This window comes from Carcharodon carcharias, chromosome 5, assembly GCF_017639515.1.
Source record: "Carcharodon carcharias isolate sCarCar2 chromosome 5, sCarCar2.pri, whole genome shotgun sequence".
In the NCBI taxonomy this organism is placed as follows: Eukaryota; Metazoa; Chordata; class Chondrichthyes; order Lamniformes; family Lamnidae; genus Carcharodon; species Carcharodon carcharias.
The window spans coordinates 186765217-186786342 of NC_054471.1; the positions used below are offsets into that span (position 1 = coordinate 186765217).

Genomic DNA, 21126 nt, shown 5'->3' on the forward strand with positions numbered 1-21126 from the left:
GAAGGTATCATCAGGTGATATCAGTGTTGTTGGCACTCCCTTCAACTTGAATTTTTTTGTTATTTTGGAAAATGTTTTTGGAGACAAAGGTAAAGTTGACAACTCATTGTGGAGAAGCAGTTCAGCAGTTGGCAGGTATTTCAATCACGCAAGTGCCACTGTATATTTTGATTGCTGATTGTCATTTTTAATGCCAATGAAATTGGACATAAGAAATTGGTTCATCGTGACAGGGATTGTCCCACAGGGTGTTGCTGCAGGAATCAAAAGGGAAGAGGTTGACTACATAAGCCATGCCCTAGCAGAGAAATACATTCATCAGCTGTTTCTGCACTATTGATTTATAAATGAGTATGTGAATGCCCATGAGGGGTTCAAACTAGTGAGATCAAAATAATCACTTAGCTAAATACTCTGTTTCTATACAAGGGACTTTACTTAAAGCAATGAAAATCATTAGCTGAGCAATGAAGCCCACAGTCAGCGAGGAGAGGTATGCGACTCAGATGCATCCTGGCCTGTCCTTGCCATGCAAATCACAAAATCTGCTGTGCATCCTGCAGACCATTATTCGATTCAGCGCACACTTCAGAGTGATGGCTCAGTGACAGGAGAAATTCTTGACATGAAGTGTGAAAGAAATTTCTGGCACATGCCAAAAATAATGAGCATTCTCTTTTCTTAAATTCATGAAGTTAATATGCCAAAACCACTTTCTTCTACACCGAGGTTTCTCAAGTGCCTTCTTCTGTTATCTTAAATGGAGCTCTTACAGTACATTCTAAACATTTACTCATAAATATTAGCCTAATGTTTAAATGATTGGCTGTGTATTTATTATACCTATTAAGTTGTGAATGTAATGTGTGTGGTTTGCTATGGTACTTCCTCTTGTGCCTGTAGTTATTCTAACTCTTTCGAGTACAAACACATTTCCATCTAATCATTATCTTCAGTTCAGATAACCCTGACTGATCTGTGGAGATAATACATACAGCTAAAGGTACTTGGAGATATTGCTTCATAAGCAGTAGTACTGCATGAGCTTGCTTGAACTACTGCACAAGTGGTTTAATTCAATTGAATAACTTACTAGCTCACCTCAGAGGGCAGTAATAATGCAGCCACACTGGTATGAGACTGGGGTCACGTACAGGCCTAACCTGCTAAGCGTAATAGTATTCCTTCCCTATAGGATGTCGTTGAATCAGTTGGGTTTGAATGACAGCCTCGTAATTTCATGATCCCCTTTACCGATATCAGTTTTATTATTTATTTCCATATTTTATAAACTGACTACACATTCTCAAACTTACATGATAGAATTTGAACTTACATTCTCTGGATTATTAGTTCGGTGACATACCCACTACACTATTGCACTCCTATAATTTTTTTAATTCATTTACGAGATGTGAGCATTGCTGGCTGGGCCAGCATTTATTGCCCATCTCTAACTGCCCTTGAGAAGGTAGCAGTGAGCTGCCTTCTTGAATCGCTGCAGTCCATGTGCTGTAGGTACACCCACAGTGCTGTTAAAGAGGGAGTTTTCAGGATTTTGATCCAGCGACAGTGAAGGAATGGCGATATAGTACTCGCTAGCTTACCCGCAAAGTTTATTATCTCCCTTTTTTTTTTTTTGGTCATCTTTTGTTGGCTTTTAAAACTTCCCCAATCCTCTGGCTTACCACTAATTTTTGCCACACCGTGGCCAGGATTTTCCGGTGGTTAGGCAGGCTCAGCAGGCGAGCCCCGGAACGATCGGGAAGCCGACTGCCAACCGCGATTGGGCTCCATCTGCGATTTCACGCTGGCTGGCCAATTAACAGCCAGCCAGTGTGAAACGTGTGCTGCAGCGCTCAGCACTGCCGGGGTGGAGGTGGGAGGAGCGCAAGCACTGAAGTTCGCACTTGCGTGCAGGTGCATGCAGTAAAAGCTCCCTGAGGCGCAGAGCTGCCTCAGGGAGCTGACAGATGAGCAAGGACGTGTTATGAATTTTTATTTAATTTTTATTTGCTGTTGTTGGGATGATGTCAGGATGCTGGCCCAATGTCATCGCAGGTCATTTTACATTGGTTCAGATCAGGTGTGTGCCTAGTCGACGAGCGCAATATTCTACCCTGTATGTTTTTTCTTTCAATTTGATATTATCTTCAATTTCCTTGGTTGACCATGGTTGGTTTACCCCTTCCAAGAATCCTTCTTCCTCACTGGGATACATCTTTGTTGTGAGTCTTGAACTATTTTCTTAAATGTCTGCCATTGTGAATCAACTGTCTTTTCTGCTAAACTGCTTTCCCAGTCCACTCCAGCCAACTCTGGCCTCATTCCTTTGTAATTATCCTTAATTAAGTTTAGCACAGTTGTTTCCCATCCAAGTTTCTCACTCTCAAACTGAATGCTAAGTTCTACCATGTTATGGTCATTGTGTCCTAGGGGATCTTTTACTCTGAGATCATTTATTAGACCTGCCTCATTACACATTACCAGATCCAAGATACCTGATCCCTGGTTGGATACACAACATATTGTTCTGGGAAACTGTCTCAAATACATTCTATGAGTTCTTGCTCGTGTCTACCTCTGCTAATTTGATTTTCCCAATCTACGTGAAGATTAAAGTCACCCATGATTAATGTACTGCCTGTTTTATATGCCCTCATTATCTCATGATTTATTCTATGTCCTACAGTATAGCTACTGTTAGGGGACCTATAGGCTACTCCCACCAGTGTCTTCTTCCCCTTGTTATTTCTTACCTCCACCCATACGGATTCTACACCTTCCGATTCAAGACCATTTCTTGCTATTGTACTTATTCCATCTCGTACTAACAAAGCTACCCCAACACCTTTTCTTTCCTGCCTGTGCTTTCGAAAAGTCCCTTGCCCATGAATATTTAGTCCCCAGCTTTGATCTCCTTGTAACCATGTCTCCGTAATGACTATAAGATCATACCCATTAATCTCTATTTGTGCCGTTAATTCATTTATTTTGTTCCGAATACCACGTGCATTCAAGTAAAATGCCATTAATTTTGCCTTTTTACCATTTTTCCCCCTTTGACCCTACTTGCTGGTTTTTTTTAAATGTTTGTACACTCTGTCCCTTCCTGTCACACTCTGGGTATCATTACCTAAATAGCTGCCCTGCAATGCTGCCATATCCTTTTGTTTTGTAAGCCTATGTACCCCCCTCCAGAACCCTACCCCTCTACTTAGTTTAAAGGCCTCTCTAGATTGTTGGGGGGAGGGTTCTGGAGAGGGGATACGTAGGCTTTCAAAGCAAAAGGATATGGCATCATTTACAGGAGGGGCTCTTGGTCCTGGGTACAGAAAAATATCTGGTGGATGTTTAGGTTATAAAAATGTAATGGAGGTTAAATGAAATTATTAAAAGGTTATTATAATATGGCACACATTACTACAAGCATCAATCACAATATTTCAGGAGTCAGATAAATGGCAGGATAAAGTAGGAAAATCAGAGTATCAGAGCATCAGCACAAACACATTGGTTAAGTAGCTTTCTGTTGTAATGACATTTTTATCATTTTCTGAAAAGGAATCTTAGTAAAAATTAAGTATTAAGTATTATGTCTAATAATTCTGTCTAATCTTTGGTGGTTGGATTTCAAGTGACCCCTCATTCTCTTATCACCAAGCCTTGGTCTGTCTTTGAAATGACACACTCTCATTTATTGTGGATAATGAAAGCTTGTCTAAAGTCCAACACTATTAGTGGAGAAAGTCCAAATAAATGATTACCATGCCAGCAAAATGTGATTGCTAGATTGGCAGGGTGCAGTGATCTCTTATATTGAGACTAATGTCATCTGTTGGGCCCATGGAATAATAAGCATATCTTTTGAGATTTGTTATCTACATTTATCTTACTTCATTTACAGGTGCATTCTATGCCTGGTGACCTGCCCAGAGCAAATACATAACCAAAATTTTCCAGCAGATCGGTTAACAGAGTGCATCTGGGAATATCACAGCATCACTTTAAATGTTTATTTGCTGTTATTTGAAATGATTTCTAGCCAATAGTTCTTTTGATCTATGAAAAGGTTTATTTTCAGCTTCTGCTAATAAAAATCATTACTTGTTGCAAATAGTAGGGAAAAATACAAAATACATACAAATATTTTTTGCAGGAATCGACATGACAGGAGCTGAATTTCATGCTGTCGAATGGATCTACCTGACAGCCTTCATTGGGGATTTACAATGTCTTATAGCTTTATGATTTATTAATACCATTCCTCCCACTTCTTGTGAGATGCAGCTCACTATAAGATGGTAAAGTGCAGTCTCTCTCTCTCTCTCTCTCCTCCTAGTTATTGCCTGCCTATACTCTACTTGAAGACTGCTTATACTTAAAGTAAAAGAGAAATTGTTTTACATCGATATATTCTGAGCATAATATTTACAAATAAATGAAGGAACTTCAATTAGGTAATGTCTCTGGTATCTTAACGGTTTAGAGCTGATTTTCTAGCTTGGAGTGCTTTATGGTAACCTCATCTACATGTTACCATTTGGTGATCTCAGGGTCAGTGTTTATATATGTATCCTGATGCTACCCAGCTCCACCTCTCCATCACTTTCCTCAACAGCCTCTTTACTTTCAGGCAGCCTGTCAACACCATTCTTTGGCTCAAAACTGGGAAGAACAATCACACTGGGCAGAAGTTTGACCTCAGTGGGCAGGCACCCGCCTCTCCGACCCGCTCGAGTGTTAAGTGACGTGCACTGATGTTGGATGAGCGTTCCAATGTCAATGCGCACTCGCGCAATATTTTGGTCAGAGGGCACGCGTGGGAGACGGAGCCGCATCAGCCATTAGTTAAGAGGCCAGGTAAGGCCCTTGACACCCCAATTGTAGGTAATTTAATGTTGCCCGTATGGTTTCTTGCCTGTCGCACGGGCGAAATGGGCAGGCGGTCAGCCCACAATTTGCAAAAGCTCATCCATGGGCGGGATAAGAAGGGTCAGCAGCATTGTCAATGTGAGTAATGAGGAGTTTTGGAGATCGTGTGTTGCTGGTTGATTTTGTGAACTGGGCATCTTCATCTGGGTTCAGAGCTGCATTCTGCAGCTTCTAGGCTTCATTTCAGGACTCGTTGGTGTCTTCCAGGCCTCTGGAGGATTCAGACTGTGTGGACCCTTCCAGGTATCAGACAGACTTCCGTTACCCTGGTGATGGGGTCTCCACTGGAGGCACCTCCTCTGAGGAGGAACAGAGGGGCAGACGGAACAGGAGGCCACATGTCATAGTGCAACTTCCAGGGTTGCACCTGTAGAAAGGGAGGCGCATGCACAAGGGGTTCAGGGCCAGCAGGAAGTCCAAGGCAGAAGGGGCTGCAGACAACGGCACTATCCTGCTGCCAGGGTTTACAGGTGGTGATGCAGCTACCTTAATATGACTGAAGTGCAGTGCCGAAGAGGGTTCGGTCTATCCAGGGATACTGTTAACTCCATTTGGCAGGTGATTGGGCCTGAAATCAGCTCTGACTGTGTGGGTGGACGCTCCATGCCAGTGGCTCTGAAGGTCACAGCGGCTCTCAACTTCGATGCATCCAGCTCTTTCCAGGACTCAGTGGGGGATCTGTGTGGATTCTCCCAATCAGTTGTCCACAGTTGTGTCAAGCTGGTGACAGATGCTCAGTTCAGGCATGCATGGACTTTCATTTATTACTACACAGATGAGGCCAGCCAGGCTGAGCAAGCCAGAGGCTTGGCAGCGATTGCTGGTTTCCCCTACATCCATGGTGCAATCGACTGCATACATGTGGCCATCAAGGCACCAGCAGGTGAGCCCGGTGCCTTCATCAACAGGAAGGGCTTCCACTCCAGGAACGTGCAGATATTGTGTGATCACAGGATGCAGATTCTGCAAGTCTATGCAAGGTACCCTGGCGGCTCCCATGACCCTTACATCTTGAGGCACTCCCAGGTGCCGAGGTTGTTTAGTGCTCCAGCCTGGCTGGAAGGATGGCTGCTGGGTGACAAGGGCTATCCCCTCAGAAGGTGGCACAGGATGCCTCTCTCACCCAAGAACAGACGTGGAGCAGCGGTACAACAGGGTGGTGGTAGCGAGGACCAATGGTCTTCTCAAGATGTGTTTCTGATGCCTGGACTGTTCAGGAGGCACATTGCAATACCCCTTAGGGCGGATGTCACTGATTTTTTTAAGAGTCAACCACATTGCTGTGGGGCTGGAGTCATTGTAGGCCAGACAAGTTAAGGACAGCAGATTTCCTTCCCTAAAGGGCATTAGTGAACCAGATGCGTTTTTACAACGATCGACAATGGTTTCTTTTAATTCCAGATTTTTATTGAATTTGAACCCGGGGCCCCAGAGCATTACCCTGGATCTCTGGATTACTAGTCCAGCGACAACACCATTGGGCTTGGAGATGATAAATCCAGCAGTGAGTCCGAAGATAAGCATGTGAGGAGAACACTGAGGGCGTGGAGCCAGACCTTGGAAAACTCCAGGGAGGCAGGGATACCAGGGAAGCTTTGATCCAACACTCCTTCAGCTAGGCTACTAAATAAGAACTACACCACATGCCAGGGCTGACGCATCCATCCCAGATCCCAGAAAGGACCCTTTCTTTGGCCCCCAGTGCCTGTGCAATTAAGTTTCAAGAGACCCAGGTCCAGCATTCAATACTGGCCTACCCTGCGCCTACAGAACAAATGAAGTACACTCAGGCCAATAACACAAAATCAAATGTCAATCAACATTGGAACTCACAGATTCTTGAACAGAACAATAACTGTTGTTGGTAGTCACACCATTAAAAAATGAAAAGCTAAATGGGGGAACAAAAGATCACCCGTGACCAGCCCCTCTTGTGCTTGAGTTGCTTTAAACTTACGTTTGCGAGTACTACGTCTAGGTGCTCCCCCCTCACTGACACCGGCATTGGAGACAGCCTGCTCACTCTGCTGCCCTGTTGGCCTTGATGACCTTGGTGGGCGTCCTCTGGCCCGTGGAGCTTGTGCGGGCTCTGCCTGAGAGGGAGCGACTAGTGCCACACCTGGCATCTCCCCAGTCATTGCAGCCTTGTCGGATTCCACGCTCACTGGTAGAAGGGCGGAAGAGCTTCTGGCATCATCCAGAGTGCCCTGAGAGGAACCCGCAGAGACAACAAGCAGCTCATGCGCCAACGTGAGGTCGCTCTGGACCTACCTGCTCACCGCTGATGGGCACCTAACTGGGATACTGGGTGCCCCATCCATCTCACATACGTACACTGACCACTTGAGGTCATTGCCAGTATGAGGGCTTGCAGGTCCAAGTGCAATCCCAGGAACCCCTGATTCCACCCCCGCTGAGCCTGCTGGCCGGGATCAAAATTCTGCCTGAATTATCTTCAGCCCCATCACAATTGTTGCTCACTTGTCATTGATTTCATTCCCTTTCCCAGAACACTACTAGGCTGGGCCATACTATCTGTACTATCAGCACCCTGTTAGATGTCTATTTCAATGTGAAGTATCAGTTGTGTCTCCAATTTATAACGTACACTTCTCCTGAGTCAAAAGGCAGTGGGCTCATGTCCCACTCCAGAATTGAGCACAAAAATCAAGGCCAAGACTCCAGTACAGTACTGAGGGAGATTGGCACTGCTGAAGATGCCACTTTTCAGATGAGATGTTAAACCAAAGCCTCAACTGCCCCTTCAGGTGACCATGGCCACAATTTCAAAGAAGGGCAGGGGAATTATCCCTGGTGTCCTGGCCAATATTTATCCCTCTCAATCAACATCACAAGGACAGATTTGCTGGTCATTATTGTGTTACTGTTTGTGGGAGCTTGCTGCATGCAAATTGGCCATTCCATTCCCTACAACAGTGACTATACTTTGAATGTATTTAATTGGCTGAAAACACTTTGGGTTGTCCTAAGGTTGTGGAAAAACCATACATAAGCACATCTCTTTCTTTTGATCCTGAGCTGAACGAGAAATCCTTGGTCCTAACCAATGCTAAGACTGCTTATTTTCAACTCTACAACACCATTTCCATCAAATACCATTGAAATCTTTTCCACGCCTTCGTCATCTCCAGAATAGACTACACATATGATGTCCGTGCTTGTTTCCCATTCTCCTCCGTCTACTTTGATGTGTATACCATGGGCAGAATTTCGCCCTCATCTGGTGGGCTCAGCAGGGACGGGTGAGGGTGGTTGGGAAGCCTGCCCGATGAGGGCGAAATTCTGCCCACGATTGAGGCCAGAAGGTGATTTCACGCTGGCGGGCCAATTCAGGCCCACCCAGCATGAAACTTGAGTGGCAGCTCTCAGCGCTGCCTGTGGGAGTGGGGGGAGGAGGGTGAATGGGGCGAGAGCGAGCTTCCTGCATGCATGTGGGTGCGAGATGAAGAGCTTAAAAAAAAATAAAGAAATTAAAATGTTATAAAACATGTCCCCTCATGTGTTCTGTTACATGAGCAGGGCCATGTTATTAATTAAGTTTAAAAATTTTAAATTTATTTTTATTTGCTTTAGGAAACCTCATCCTCACCCGTGGATGAGGTTTCCTAAAAAGTGCAAAGGCCTCTGGGCCTTTTTTGCCTGCTGGCCAACCATAAGTTTGGACGGGCAGCGAAAAATTTCTTTTTATTACCTTACTGATGGCCTTAATAGGTCTTTCAATTGTCGGTGGGCACGCGCTGAAACATTATGTGACTGCGCATTGACATCAAGATGCTCAACCGATGTCAACGCACGTCATTTTTACATTCGAGCGTAACAGGCTTACGCCTGACTACCGAAGTAAAATTTTGCCCCTGTTCCACTGTAAGTCCATCTCACTCATCACCTCTTCCTTACTGACCTATACTGGCCCTGATCTCTCAATGCAACGCATCTAAGATTCTTAGAGAAGAGACTCTGGGGTGAGGTTATAGGGGATAAAGACGCGGGGGAGGTGTAGAGTAAAGTGTTTACTCTAATGATAGCTATTGAGCACGTGCATCTATACTTCACTATTTGGCAGTGCCCCAATGCATTTTTTACAGTCTTTCCCAGCTCTATTGCATTTTCAAGTGCTCCAATTCTCTCATTGTGGCCTTCTGTGTATGCCGACTCTGCTCATACCATCATTTGTAGCAGATTTTCAGGGTCATGATCCTAATTTTTGTAACTCCCTTGTTAAACCTCAGCTGCTTTCCATCTTTGTGTCTTTAAAAAACAGCCCATTTCTTTAACTTTCAGTCAAGCCTCCTAACCTCTCCATTGCACCTCATTGTATGGTTTCCTAACGGCTCTTAGTCAAGTGCCTTTGGATATTTCACACATTCAAGATGCTAAATACATGCAAGCTGTGGTGAACATCATTCTGCCATATCTCAGTTGTCATTTGTTTAATCTTTGGGTATCCAAATCAAGCTCAAGACATATGCAGCACAAAAATATACAGAGAATGAGCCAACAAAGCCCAGCTGCATAAGCAAAGGAACATAAATCCGTAGTTGATTCAAGGACTGCTCCACCCAATTTATTTAATGAGTTGTAGAAGCAGCTCTTTTCATGCTGCAGCAGGTGAAAGACAACTAGAATTGAGATGCATATTTTTTTATTCATTCATGGGCTTTGGGCTTCGCTGGCTGGGCCAACATTTATTGCTTATCCCTAGTGGCTCTTGAGAAGGTGGTGGTGTGCTGCATTCTTGAACCACTGCAGTCCATGTGGTATAGGTGCACCCACAGTGCTGTTAAGAAGGGAGTTCCAGGATTTTGACCCAGCAACAGTGAAGGAACGGCGATATATTTCCAAGTCAGGATGGTGAGTGGCTTGGAGGGGAACTTGCAGATGGTGGTGTTCCCATCTATCTGCTGCCCTTGCCCTACTAGATGGTAGTGGTCCTGGGTTTGGAAGGTGCTGTCGAAGGAGCCTTGGTGAATTTCTGCAGTGCATCTTGTAGATGGTACACACAGCTGCTACTGTGCGTTGGTGGTGGAGGGAATGAATGTTTGTGGGTGTGGTGCCAATCAAGTGGGCTGCTTTGTCCTGGATGGTGTCCAGATTTTTGAGTGTTGTGGGAGTTGCACTCATCCAGGCACGTAGGGGGTATTTCATCACGCTTGTGACTTGCACCTTGTAGATGGTGGACAGGCTTTGGGGAGTCAGGAGGTGAGTTACTCGTTACACTATTCCTAGCCTCTGACCTGCTCCTGTAGCCACAGTATTTATATGGTTAGTCCAGTTCAGTTTCTGGTCAATGGTAACCCCCAGGATGCTGATAGGAGGGGATTCAGTGATGGTAATGCCATTGAACATCAAGGGGCGATGGTTGGATTCTCTCTTGTTGGAGATGGTCATTGCCTGACACTTGTGTGGCACAAATGTTACTTGCCACTTGTCAGCCCAAGCCTGGATATTGTCCAGATCTTGCTGCATTTGGACAAGGACTGCTTCAATATCTGAGGAGTCGTGAATGGTGCTGAACATTGTGCAATCATCAGCAAACATCCCCACTTCTGACCTTGTGATGGAAGGAAGGTCATTGATGAAGCATCTGAAGATGGTTGGGCCTAGGGAGAAACTCCTGCAGTGATGTCCTGGAACTGAGATCACTGACCTCCAACCACCACAACCATCTTCCTTTGTGCTAGGTATGACTCCAACCAGCGGAGAGTTTTTCCCCCTGATTCCCATTGACTCCAGTTTTGCTAGGGCTCCTTGATGCCACACTCTGTCAAATGCTGCCTTGATGTCAAGGGCAGTCACTCTCAGCTCACCTCAAGAGTTCAGCTCTTTTGTCCATGAAGATATTGCACAACTTTCAACTAAAGCTGTGGGAAGTATTATTATACTAACCCAGGTACTCAATGTTTAAAGTTTCATTAAGCTTTGCTTATTTTTATTTACAATGTAGCTTATTTTGACCTCTCGGGAGCAACTTCAAATCTTTTTGCAAACTGATTTACCTTTATTGGCAACAAGCATGATTTATATTATCCTGACGACCTCTCTCATTGTTTAAAGTACATTTAATGTGTATGAGCTATAGCTCAACGGCTCGTAGTCGGATTATGATCAAATAAGAGATCACCAATAAATTAATATAAACATATGGAATTATTACTTTTATTATGAAATGCACCAAGTATTTACATTTCCTGAATAAGTGAGATGATTACAGTAGGGCTGTCCATTGCATTCTGCCTTCAACTGACTCTTCCTTTGGTCCTGCAATGGAACCGCAACTTGCAGAGTATACCTGCCCCAGCCTCTCCCTCTGGCAGTGTAGTGGGGCTGCAGTTTCCAGAGTCTTCTTGTTCCTCTAGCAATGCAGTGGGGCTGAACATGAAGTGTTGCCCTCTCCCTTTGGCAGTGCAATGAATTGCAGTTGGCAGTGTCTCTTGGTTCCTCTGGGAGTGCAATCTGACTGCAGTTTGCATTGCCTCCCTCTCCCTCTGGCAGTGCAGGGGGGTGCAGTTTACAGTGCCTCCCTCTCTGGTAGTGTAGTGGGACAGCAATTTGCAGTTCCTCCCTCCCCCCGGGCAGTGTAGGGTGTTGCAGTTTGCAGTGATTTCTATCTCTCTGGTTGTGTATTGGGGTGCAGTTGCAGTGCCTCCCTCTCCCTTTGCCCGTGCAATGAGTTGCAGTTTGCAGTGCCTTCCCCTTCCTCTGGCAGTGCAGTGGGATTGGAGTTTGCAGGGCCTCCCGCTCCCTCTGGCAGTGCAGAAGGGTTGCAGTGTGTAGTGCCTGTTGCTCTGGCAATGCAATGGGGTTCTGGTTTGCAGTGCCTCCCTGTTCCTATGGAGTGCAGATTGCAGTGCCTCCCTGTTCCTCTGGCAGGGCAGTACAGGAGTTGTAGTTTGCAGTGTTTCCTTATTCCTCTGGCAGTGCAGTGGGTTTGCTGTTTGCAGTTCTCCCCTGTTCCTCCGGCGATGCAATAGGGTTGCAGTGTGCAGTGCCTCCCACTTGCTTTGGAAGTACAGTGGGGTTGCAGTATGGTGTGCCTCCCTCATTATGGCAGTGCAGTGGGATTGCAGTTTGCATTGCCTCCCTCTTCCTCTGGCAGTGCAATCGGGTTCCAATTTGCATTGCCTCCCTCATTCTGGCAGTGCAGTTAGATTGCAATTTGCAGTGCCTCCCTCATTCTGGCACTGCCGTGGGGGTGCAGTTTGCAGTGCCTCTGTCATTCTGGCAGTGCAGTGGGGTTGCAGTTTGCAGTGCCTCCTCACTCTGGCCAGTGCAATGGGGTTGCAGTTTGCAGTGCCTCCCTGTTCTTCTGGCAGTGCAATTTGCAGTGCCCCCTCTATCCCTCTGTCTCTGGCAGTGCAGTGAGGTTGCAGTTTGCAGTGCCTCCCTGTTCTTCTGGCAGTGCAATTTGCAGTGCCCCCTCTATCCCTCTGTCTCTGGCAGTGCAGTGGGGTTGCAGTTTGCAGTGCCACCCTCATTCTGGCAATGCAATGAAATTGCAGTTTGCAGAGTCACCTTCACTCTGGCAGTGCAGTGAAATTACAGTTTGCAGAGTCACCTTCACTCTGGCAGTGTAGTGAGATTGCAGTTTGCAGAGTCACCTTCACTCTGGCAGTGCAGTGAAATTGCAGTTTGCAGAGTCACCTTCACTCTGGCAGTGTAGTGAGATTGCAGTTTGCAGAGTCACCTTCACTCTGGCAGTGCAGTGAAATTGCAGTTTGCAGAGTCACCTTCACTCTGGCAGTGTAGTGAGATTGCAGTTTGCAGTCCCACCCTCACTCTGGCAGTGCCGCGGGGTTGCGGCACCGCGGAGTGGCGGTGCTGCGGGGTGGCGGCGCCGCGGGGTGGCGGGGTAGTGCCGCAGGGTGGCAATGCCACAGGGTGGTGGGGGCAGGTGCCACTGAGGCGCCGCGGCGTTGCGATGCCACGGGGTGGTGGGGGCAGGTGCCACTGCGGCGCCGCGGGGTTGCGATGCCACGGGGTGGTGGGGGCAGGTGCCACTGCGGCGCCGTGGGGTTGCGATGCCACGGGGTGGTGGGGGCAGGTGCCACTGCGGCGCCACGGGGTTGCGATGCCACGGGGTGGTGGGGGCAGGTGCCACTGCGGCGCCGCGGGGTTGCGATGCCACGGGGTGGTGGGGGCAGGTGCCACTGCGGCGCCGCGGGGTTGCGATGCCACGGGGTGGTGGGGGCAGGTGCCACTGCGGCGCCGCGGGGTTGCGATGCCACGGGGTGGTGGGGGCAGGTGCCACTGCGGCGCCGCGGGGTTGCGATGCCACGGGGTGGTGGGGGCAGGTGCCACTGCGGCGCCGTGGGGTTGCGATGCCACGGGGTGGTGGGGGCAGGTGCCACTGCGGCGCCACGGGGTTGCGATGCCACGGGGTGGTGGGGGCAGGTGCCACTGCGGCGCCGCGGGGTTGCGATGCCACGGGGTGGTGGGGGCAGGTGCCACTGCGGCGCCGCGGGGTTGCGATGCCACGGGGTGGTGGGGGCAGGTGCCACTGCGGCGCCGCGGGGTTGCGATGCCACGGGGTGGTGGGGGCAGGTGCCACTGCGGCGCCGCGGGGTTGCGATGCCACGGGGTGGTGGGGGCAGGGGCGGTGCCGTGGGGTGGTGGGGGGGAGGTGCCGCGGGGTGGCGGGTGGGCGGTGCCGCGAGTGGCGGGTGACGGGGGGGGGGCGGTGCCGCGGGGTGACGGGTGCCGGGGGGGAGATGCCGCGAGTGGCGGGTGCCGGGGGGGCGGTGCCGCGAGTGGCGGGTGCCGGGGGGGGCGGTGCCGCGAGTGGCGGGTGCCGGGAGGGCGGTGCCGCGGGGTGGCGGGTGCCGGGGGGGCGGTGCCGCGAGTGGCAGGTGGCGGGGGGGCGGTGCCGCGAGTGGCAGGTGGCGGGGGGGCGGTGCCGCGGGGTGGCAGGTGGCGGGGGGGGGGGCGGTGCCGCGTGTGGCGGGTGCCTGGGGGGCGGTGCCTCCCTCGCCCTGGCCACTGAGTGAATCATGTCCCAGGGAGGGGAGGAGCCGGCATGCTGTGCGCGGGGACGATGTTGGCCGCCATGTTGTGGGGAAGTCAGTGAGTTTCTGACGCGCAAAAAAACCCAGAAAAGCCGCCGAATCGGTCGCCATCGCATCTCCGTGTGTGTGAGTATCACCCAGGGAACAGTCTGAAAATAACGCGGCTAACCGTCTGCAGCAGCGGGCCTGCGGAATGAGTGCGGCTTAAAAACATCGGATTCACACAAACAGAGAGAAAGGGAGTCGGCCGCGGGCGTTAGTGTCCGGACACTGGGGGCAGAGTGGGGGGGGGGATGGGGAGGGGAGGGAGGTGTCGGACCCGGCCCGGGGTTTTTTTTTGGGGGGGGGGGGGAGGGGTTGGACCCTGCCCGGGGGGTTTTGGGGTGGGGGGGGAAAGAGAGGAGTTGGACCCGGCCCAGGGTTTTGGGGGGGGGGCGGGGAGGTGTTGGGGGGTGGGGGAGAGAGGGGTTGGACCCGGCCCGGGGTTTTGGGGGGGGGGGCGGGGAGGGTTTGGATCCGGCCCGGGGGGTTTTGGGGGGGGCGGGGAGAGGGGTTGGACCCGGCCCGGGGGGAGGGGTTGGACCCGGCCCGGGGTTTTTTGGGGGGGGGAGGGGTTGGATCCGGCCCGGGGGGTTTTGGGGGGGGCGGGGAAAGGGGTTGGACCCGGCCCGGGGGGAGGGGTTGGACCCGGCCCGGGGTTTTTTTGGGGGGGGGGAGGGGTTGGATCCGGCCCGGGGGGTTTTGGGGGGGGGCGGGGAAAGGGGTTGGACCCGGCCCGGGGGGTTTTGGGGGGGGCGGGGAGAGGGGTTGGACCCGGCCCGGGGGGAGGGGTTGGACCCGGCCCGGGGTTTTTTGGGGGGGGGAGGGGTTGGATCCGGCCCGGGGGGTTTTGGGGGGGGCGGGGAAAGGGGTTGGACCCGGCCCGGGGTGTTTTGGGGGGGGGGCGGGGAAAGGGGTTGGACCCGGCCCGGGGGGAGGGGTTGGACCCGGCCCGGGGTTTTTTGGGGGGGGGAGGGGTTGGATCCGGCCCGGGGGGTTTTGGGGGGGGGGCGGGGAAAGGGGTTGGACCCGGCCCGGGGGGTTTTGTGGGGGGCGGGGAAAGGGGTTGGACCCGGCCCGGGGGGTTTTGGGGGGGGGCGGGGAGAGGGGTTGGACCCGGCCCGGGGGGTTTTGGGGGGGGGGCGGGGAGAGGGGTTGGACCCGGCCCGGGGGGGAGGGGTTGGACCCGGCCCGTGGGGGAGGGGTTGGACCCGGCCCGGGGGGGAGGGGTTGGACCCGGCCCGGGGTTTTTTGGGGGGGGGTGGGGTTGGACCCGGCCCGGGGGGTTTTGGGGGTGGGGCAAGGGGGTTGGACCCGGCCCGGGGTTTTGGGGTGTGGTGGGGGGAGGTGTTGGACCCGGCCCGGGGGTTTTTGGTGGGGGTGGGGTTGGACCCGGCTTCTCCTCTGATAGGCTCACTTGTGTTTGCACAGGTTCCCGTGGAATGAATATTCCATGTGTTCTCCTGGGGATGAATGAAGTGTCCTGGCAGCAGGACTCGGCTCGGATGATGCACGGAGGAGGCGGCGGGGCTCCTCCGCTCAGCGGCGGCGGGCTGGTGCTGAGCGCCGCGGCCGCACCAGGAACAGCTCTGGGCCCCGGCACAGCCCCGATCATAGCGTCCAGCAACCACGGAATCCAGCCCCCTCTGAGCGGCCGCTCTCAAGACGACGCCACCGTGGGTTATTTCTTCCAGAGGCAGCCGGGGGAACAACTGGGCGGCTACTCGAGCAAACACCGCTGGCCTACGGGGGATGGAGTCCATGTGGAGCATCAGGTGTGTTCTCCTCGGTTATTATCCTTCACTCCTTTCTTCCTGGATTGGGGGGTGAAATGCACCCGCTGCAGAATACACCCACCCCTTCCTCAAATTTTAAATTTAATATTCTGCAATATTTTTATTCTGGTTGCATGTACCCAACCTTTTACGCTTTGGGTTTGATATGCAAAAAAGAAACTTCTTAGATGGCTTGCTGTTTTTATGTAAGTTTGGCAGTATAAGTTCATTGGTCTTTGTCGGCACCCTTCCACAAATATGGTTTAACAAAAGCACTGTTTGTTTTAGATGTTGCGTGTAAGCTAATGTATGCAAGTTCTCAGTATCTCTACGTATTAATTTTTAAATATTTAATTTTGCAATATTGTATTCAAAAACTTGAAGCAGCCTTTTACTATTGTTTCTTCTCCCTGCTTTGATTCGAAGCATAATGGCCTATTTAAATCATATCTTGTTTACGAAATGTATTTTTTTCAGTAAGGGCTCTATTTTTTAAAGTATTGTTCTTTAATCCAGATGATCGAGTTTTAAATGCAGCATTGTAACAATGTTTGATTTCACAACATCTTCCCATATCAATTATTAAAAATTCTGACCTCTAGTTCTTTTATAGTGTGGCCTTTGTACTCCCTATTTTTAAACTATTAGTCTTCATTCTTTGATGAGATGTGGACGTTGCTGGCATGGCCAGCATTTGTTGCCAATCTTTAAGTAGTCTAGAGAAGGTGGTGATGCATCACCACCTTGAACTACTGCAGTCCATCTGGTGCAGGTAAACCCAGAGTGTCGGTGAAGAGAATTTTAGGATTTCGACCCAGTGACAGTGAAGGGTGGGTGATATAGTTCCAAGTCAGGATTTTGTGTGGCTTGGAGGGGAACTTCCAGGTGATGGTGTTCCCATGCACCTGGTGCCTTTGCCCTTCTCAGTGGTAGAGGTTGCAGGTTTGAAAGGTGCTGTTGAAGGAGACTTGGCAAGTTGCGAGTCTTTTAAGTATTTAGAAATTAACCTTAAGCTATTCTTTAGGGCAGATATTCATGGATCAGATTTAGAAACTAAAGCCAGGATGTACACAACTATTTTAAAATTGTGATACAAGTGCATCTGTGCTCGGTTTTGCAACATTGCAATGTGTACTTTTTCTGAAGCTGTCAGTGAGGAAATAATTGAGTTGACTATTTTATATTAATTTTAAGTGTTAAAATGCATTTGTCAGTGTTTGTTGCAGTTTTATGATTATTGCTGTTTTGAAAAGGGCCTCTGGAAGGAGGAGAAAATTCAAATATTTTGAAGTGTTTTAATGTTTTGTAAACAAAAACATTTCCTGTATGTTGAGTACAGATTGGTGTACAGTAAAGATATCTAACTGACAGCTGGTGGGCCATGTGTTGATCGTGAAGTCCTCATAGTTCCCTCCTGCAGCCTCCTAAAACAGGCTACCAAATTCACTGCTTGTAAATTGGGGAGGGAGGAGTACTTTCATGCATATCCCTTGTATTTTTATTTTGCCTTGTACATCTTACGCTGGTGCTGTTTTCATCTGAGAATCCCAAATGTCATACGTGAACCTGATGCTGGTATTTAAATTAAGTCTACTTATTTTATGACAGCCAACTTGTATACCCACTGTCCTTGATCCACAAATATGTTACTGGGATAAGAGAACTGAATTTAACAATTTAACTAGGGAGTTAGTTTACAGACACCTTTCTCCCAGAATCCAAGCTAAAGCATCAGCGTAAATGTGGCTTGAACATATGTAATTGGTTCAAGAAGACAGAGTTTGGACAACCAAAGTGTAAATAATATGTCTGCTCGCATTGGAAAATTACTTGCCAACTGAAGTTTTTATGGTTTTTATAATTTTAGGTACTTTTGTTTGAAAGAAAAAAATGATCGTAACATAAAATTGCTTAAATTTTTTGCATTTGGAGTACATTGTGAACCGTGTTCTGATAGCACTGCCGATTTGAGCTAGATTTTCTGCCTTAATTATGAATGTGCAGAACCTATTAATAGCTGTAGTTTAAATCCCCCCCCCTCCTCATTTTTTTGCCTTGAGGCCTTCCTATTTATCATCCCTATTTCATAAGAACACAAGAAATAGGGACAAGAGTAGACCATTTGGCCCTTCGAGCCTGCTCCGCCATTCAGTAAAATCATGGCTGATCATCTTGTGCTTTGATTTCCACATTCCCATCTAACCCCCATAATTTTTGATTCTCTTGCCTAACGAATCTATCTACCTCTGTCGTAAAAATATTCAATTCCTCCTCCACCTTCTGAGGCAAAGAATTCCACAGCCGCACAACATTTCAAGTATGGGCTATTTTGAAATGTTCCAAATAAATGAGAATAAATCCATTACATATTGATAATGTTACCAATGTGAGTCCACACCCCATGGGGAGGTGGTGGCATAGTGATATTGTCACTGGACTAGTATTCTAGAGACTCAGGGTAATGCTCTGGGGACCTGGGTTTGAATCCCACCATGACAGATGGTGAAATTTGAATTCTGACTGAAAAAGTCTGATAATGACCACAGAACGATTGTCGTAAAAACCCAGCTGGTTCACTAATGTCTTTTAGGGAAGGAAATCTGCTGCCCTTACCTGGTCTGCCCTGCATGTGACTCCATACCCACAGCAATATGGTTGACTCATGAATGCCCTTTAAAAAAGGGTAATTAGGGTTGGGCAGTAAATGGTAGCCTAGCGACACTCACATCCCATGAACAAATAATAAAACAAGAAAAACAGGCTTGAACGAGTATGATGGACAAATAGTTTAGCCATCCACCTAGAATGCAAAGATAACCCCGATTTATTTTCTCTACTGTAAACCATTTTCTTAAACCTCTCCCCTCTAATAATAAGTGTGAGAAGCTCATGGACATCTTTGTTGCTAAAGTTGAGACCATTTGATTAGCTTCCTGTGTTGCTTCCCTCATTAGGCCACATAAGGACATTAGGGCAGATGGTCCAAAGAGCTGAGTTTTCAGGATATTTTAAAGGAGGATAGAAAGGTAGAGAGTTTAGGGAAGGGATTTTGGAGATCAATACCTAGGCAGCTGAAGGTGCAGTCACTAATGGTGGAGCAGTTAAATTTGGAGATGCTTAAGAGACTGGAATTAGACGAGTGCAGAGATCTCAAGAGTTGTGCACGTGGAGGAGGTTACAGAGTTAGGGAGGGATGAGGCCATAGAGGGGGTTGAAAACAAGTATGAGAATTTTAAAATTGAGACATTGCTTGACTGGGAGCCAGTGTAGGTCAGCAAGCACAGGGGTGAATGGGACTTGGTGTAAGCACCCTGGCAAGAGTTTTGAATAATCCTCAAGTTTACTTTTATAAAAGTCCTGTGGAAGCACCTTGGGACCCTTTAACATAAAGGCTCTAAGTAATTGTAAGTTAAGATAATAGAATTGTTTAGCCATCTTTGTGTAATTTAGGTTCTCTTTGCTTAAGAGGGAGTTTTCATGGTGCATCAAATTTCCCTGTAAATTGTGTGAATCTACAACCCTCTTGATAAAGTATTATTTTGGGAACCAAGGGAAAATTGTTGTGTTTGGTGAACTTCTTGTTCCTACCATTTGTAGCAAAGAATCTAAAGCCAGGTTGTAACACCCTTATTTCTACTTGAATGGAGCTGACCCCATTATTTATTATGCAAACCTGTTTTAGAAAAATCTGCTTTCCATTCTGAACCTTGGAAATATTGCTTTAATATATATGAATCTGGGTATTACTGTACATTAAATCCTGCTGTTACTACGATGTTAAGTTCAAAGTTGAGACTTGAGATATTGTGACAAAGTTGTGTAATGTAGTGAAACATGAAAAATAAAAAAAATGTTGGCTTTCAAACTGCTGAACAGAACTGCTTCTGTATTGTGCTAGTGGCACTGACTCCCAGTCTGGATTTTCTGCAGCCAGCTGCAATTTGATAGTAAATGTGGAATTTGCTACAGCTGATGGCTAGTGGCTTCATTTTTGTCAGATCTGATGAGCACAGAGTGCATATGAATAGCAGACCTGATGAGGGGACAGAGTTTAAGCTTATTGAGTCCTCCTCTATTATATAAACTTTATAGCTAATTTTAAAGACCCTTATTCAGGTTGGATTCTGGGAAGCTGGTTTCCATAAGGAGGCTCTGATATTCTAAGTCTCAATTCATTTACACAGCAACAGAATTGTTGACCCAGCTTTCCACTGGTCAGTAGTTCTATCATAAGAATTAGGGTGTTGAATTTAGAAAGAAGTACTTGGGATTTATGTAAGCACCATTCATATCATCAGAGCACCCTGAAGTTCTTTACAGCCTTTGAAATATTTTAAAGTCCAGTCACTATCAAAGGCAAACCCAACAGCTCATTTGTACACAGCTATATCTGTCACGCAGGAATGAGATAAGTCACCAGGTAATTTCTTCCTTTGATGTTGGTTGAAAGTTAAATGTTAGCCTGCACATTTAGCAATGAAAATGCTCTGAGACAACTTGAAGATGCTGGTCTTCCAGAATTAAATATAAAGATTGCTTGCAACAAGGAGAAAAGCACTTCAACTTTGGGAGGAAGGAAAAAACACACATCCAAAATACCATTCCAAAGGATAGAGGTGTATCAACGCACGTCTATATTTATTGTCTAGTAAAACATGTAAATACTATTGGCTTAAACCAGCTGAGTTAAGATATCGAATCATTTACATAAATGACTTAATTTGTTTGCAGCCTTGCATAACAGTAAAGCACATATTAAGCTTAGCAAGAACAGGTATGAACTGATTATTTCATTTGCTTATGCATTGTGGCATGCATCTTGATTTAAGATATATAATCCTGTTTTCAATCCCTGTTCTTAAACCAGTTTTAAGGGAAAAAAAAAAGTTAAGGTAATATAATCATTGTATTCAAACTGCTTTTACCACCCTGATGATTTCATCCTCGGATGATGGTGCTCAAAATGATCTTCTGAGACAACCAGAGTTTGGAAGGGTGAAATCAATAACGATGATAATGTACCTTTCTTGATGACTATTGACCTACATTGGTTCCTGATCCACCAAAACCTCAACTTTTAAAATTCTCATCCTTGTGTCAATTCAGCCAAGGATCCTCTGGTCCTTCATTCTGGCCCCTTATGTATCCCCCACTTATTTTGCCTCACTATTGGCGGCCATGCCTTTAGCTCTCTAGGCCCTAAGTTCTGCAATTTCCCCTCTAAATCAGTTCACTTCACCTTTGTTAAGATGCTCCTTGAAACTAGCATCTTTGACTAAGTTTTTAGTCACCTGTCTTAATATGTCTTTGCCTTGGTGTCAATGTTTACCTGATTACAAATCTATAAATTCCTC

The 21126-nt window shown here is 47.8% G+C and overlaps 1 protein-coding gene across 15 annotated transcripts in view; it reads left to right on the forward strand.

Moving 5' to 3' along the window:
* The first annotated feature begins 13960 nt into the window (after nt 1-13960).
* LOC121277910 (pumilio homolog 2) overlaps nt 13961-21126 on the forward strand; it is a 126505-nt gene continuing 119339 nt past the window's right edge. For 14 of the 15 annotated variants that reach the window (XM_041187737.1, XM_041187739.1, XM_041187738.1 and 11 more), the window contains exons 1-2: nt 13961-14084; nt 15429-15772. In XM_041187737.1, coding sequence (XP_041043671.1) covers nt 15440-15772 — 333 coding nt within the window. In that variant the 5' untranslated portion in view covers nt 13961-14084; nt 15429-15439. Of the gene's footprint in view, nt 14085-15428; nt 15773-21126 lie in introns of those variants that run through there. The other variant, XM_041187749.1, reaches the window with a different exon arrangement.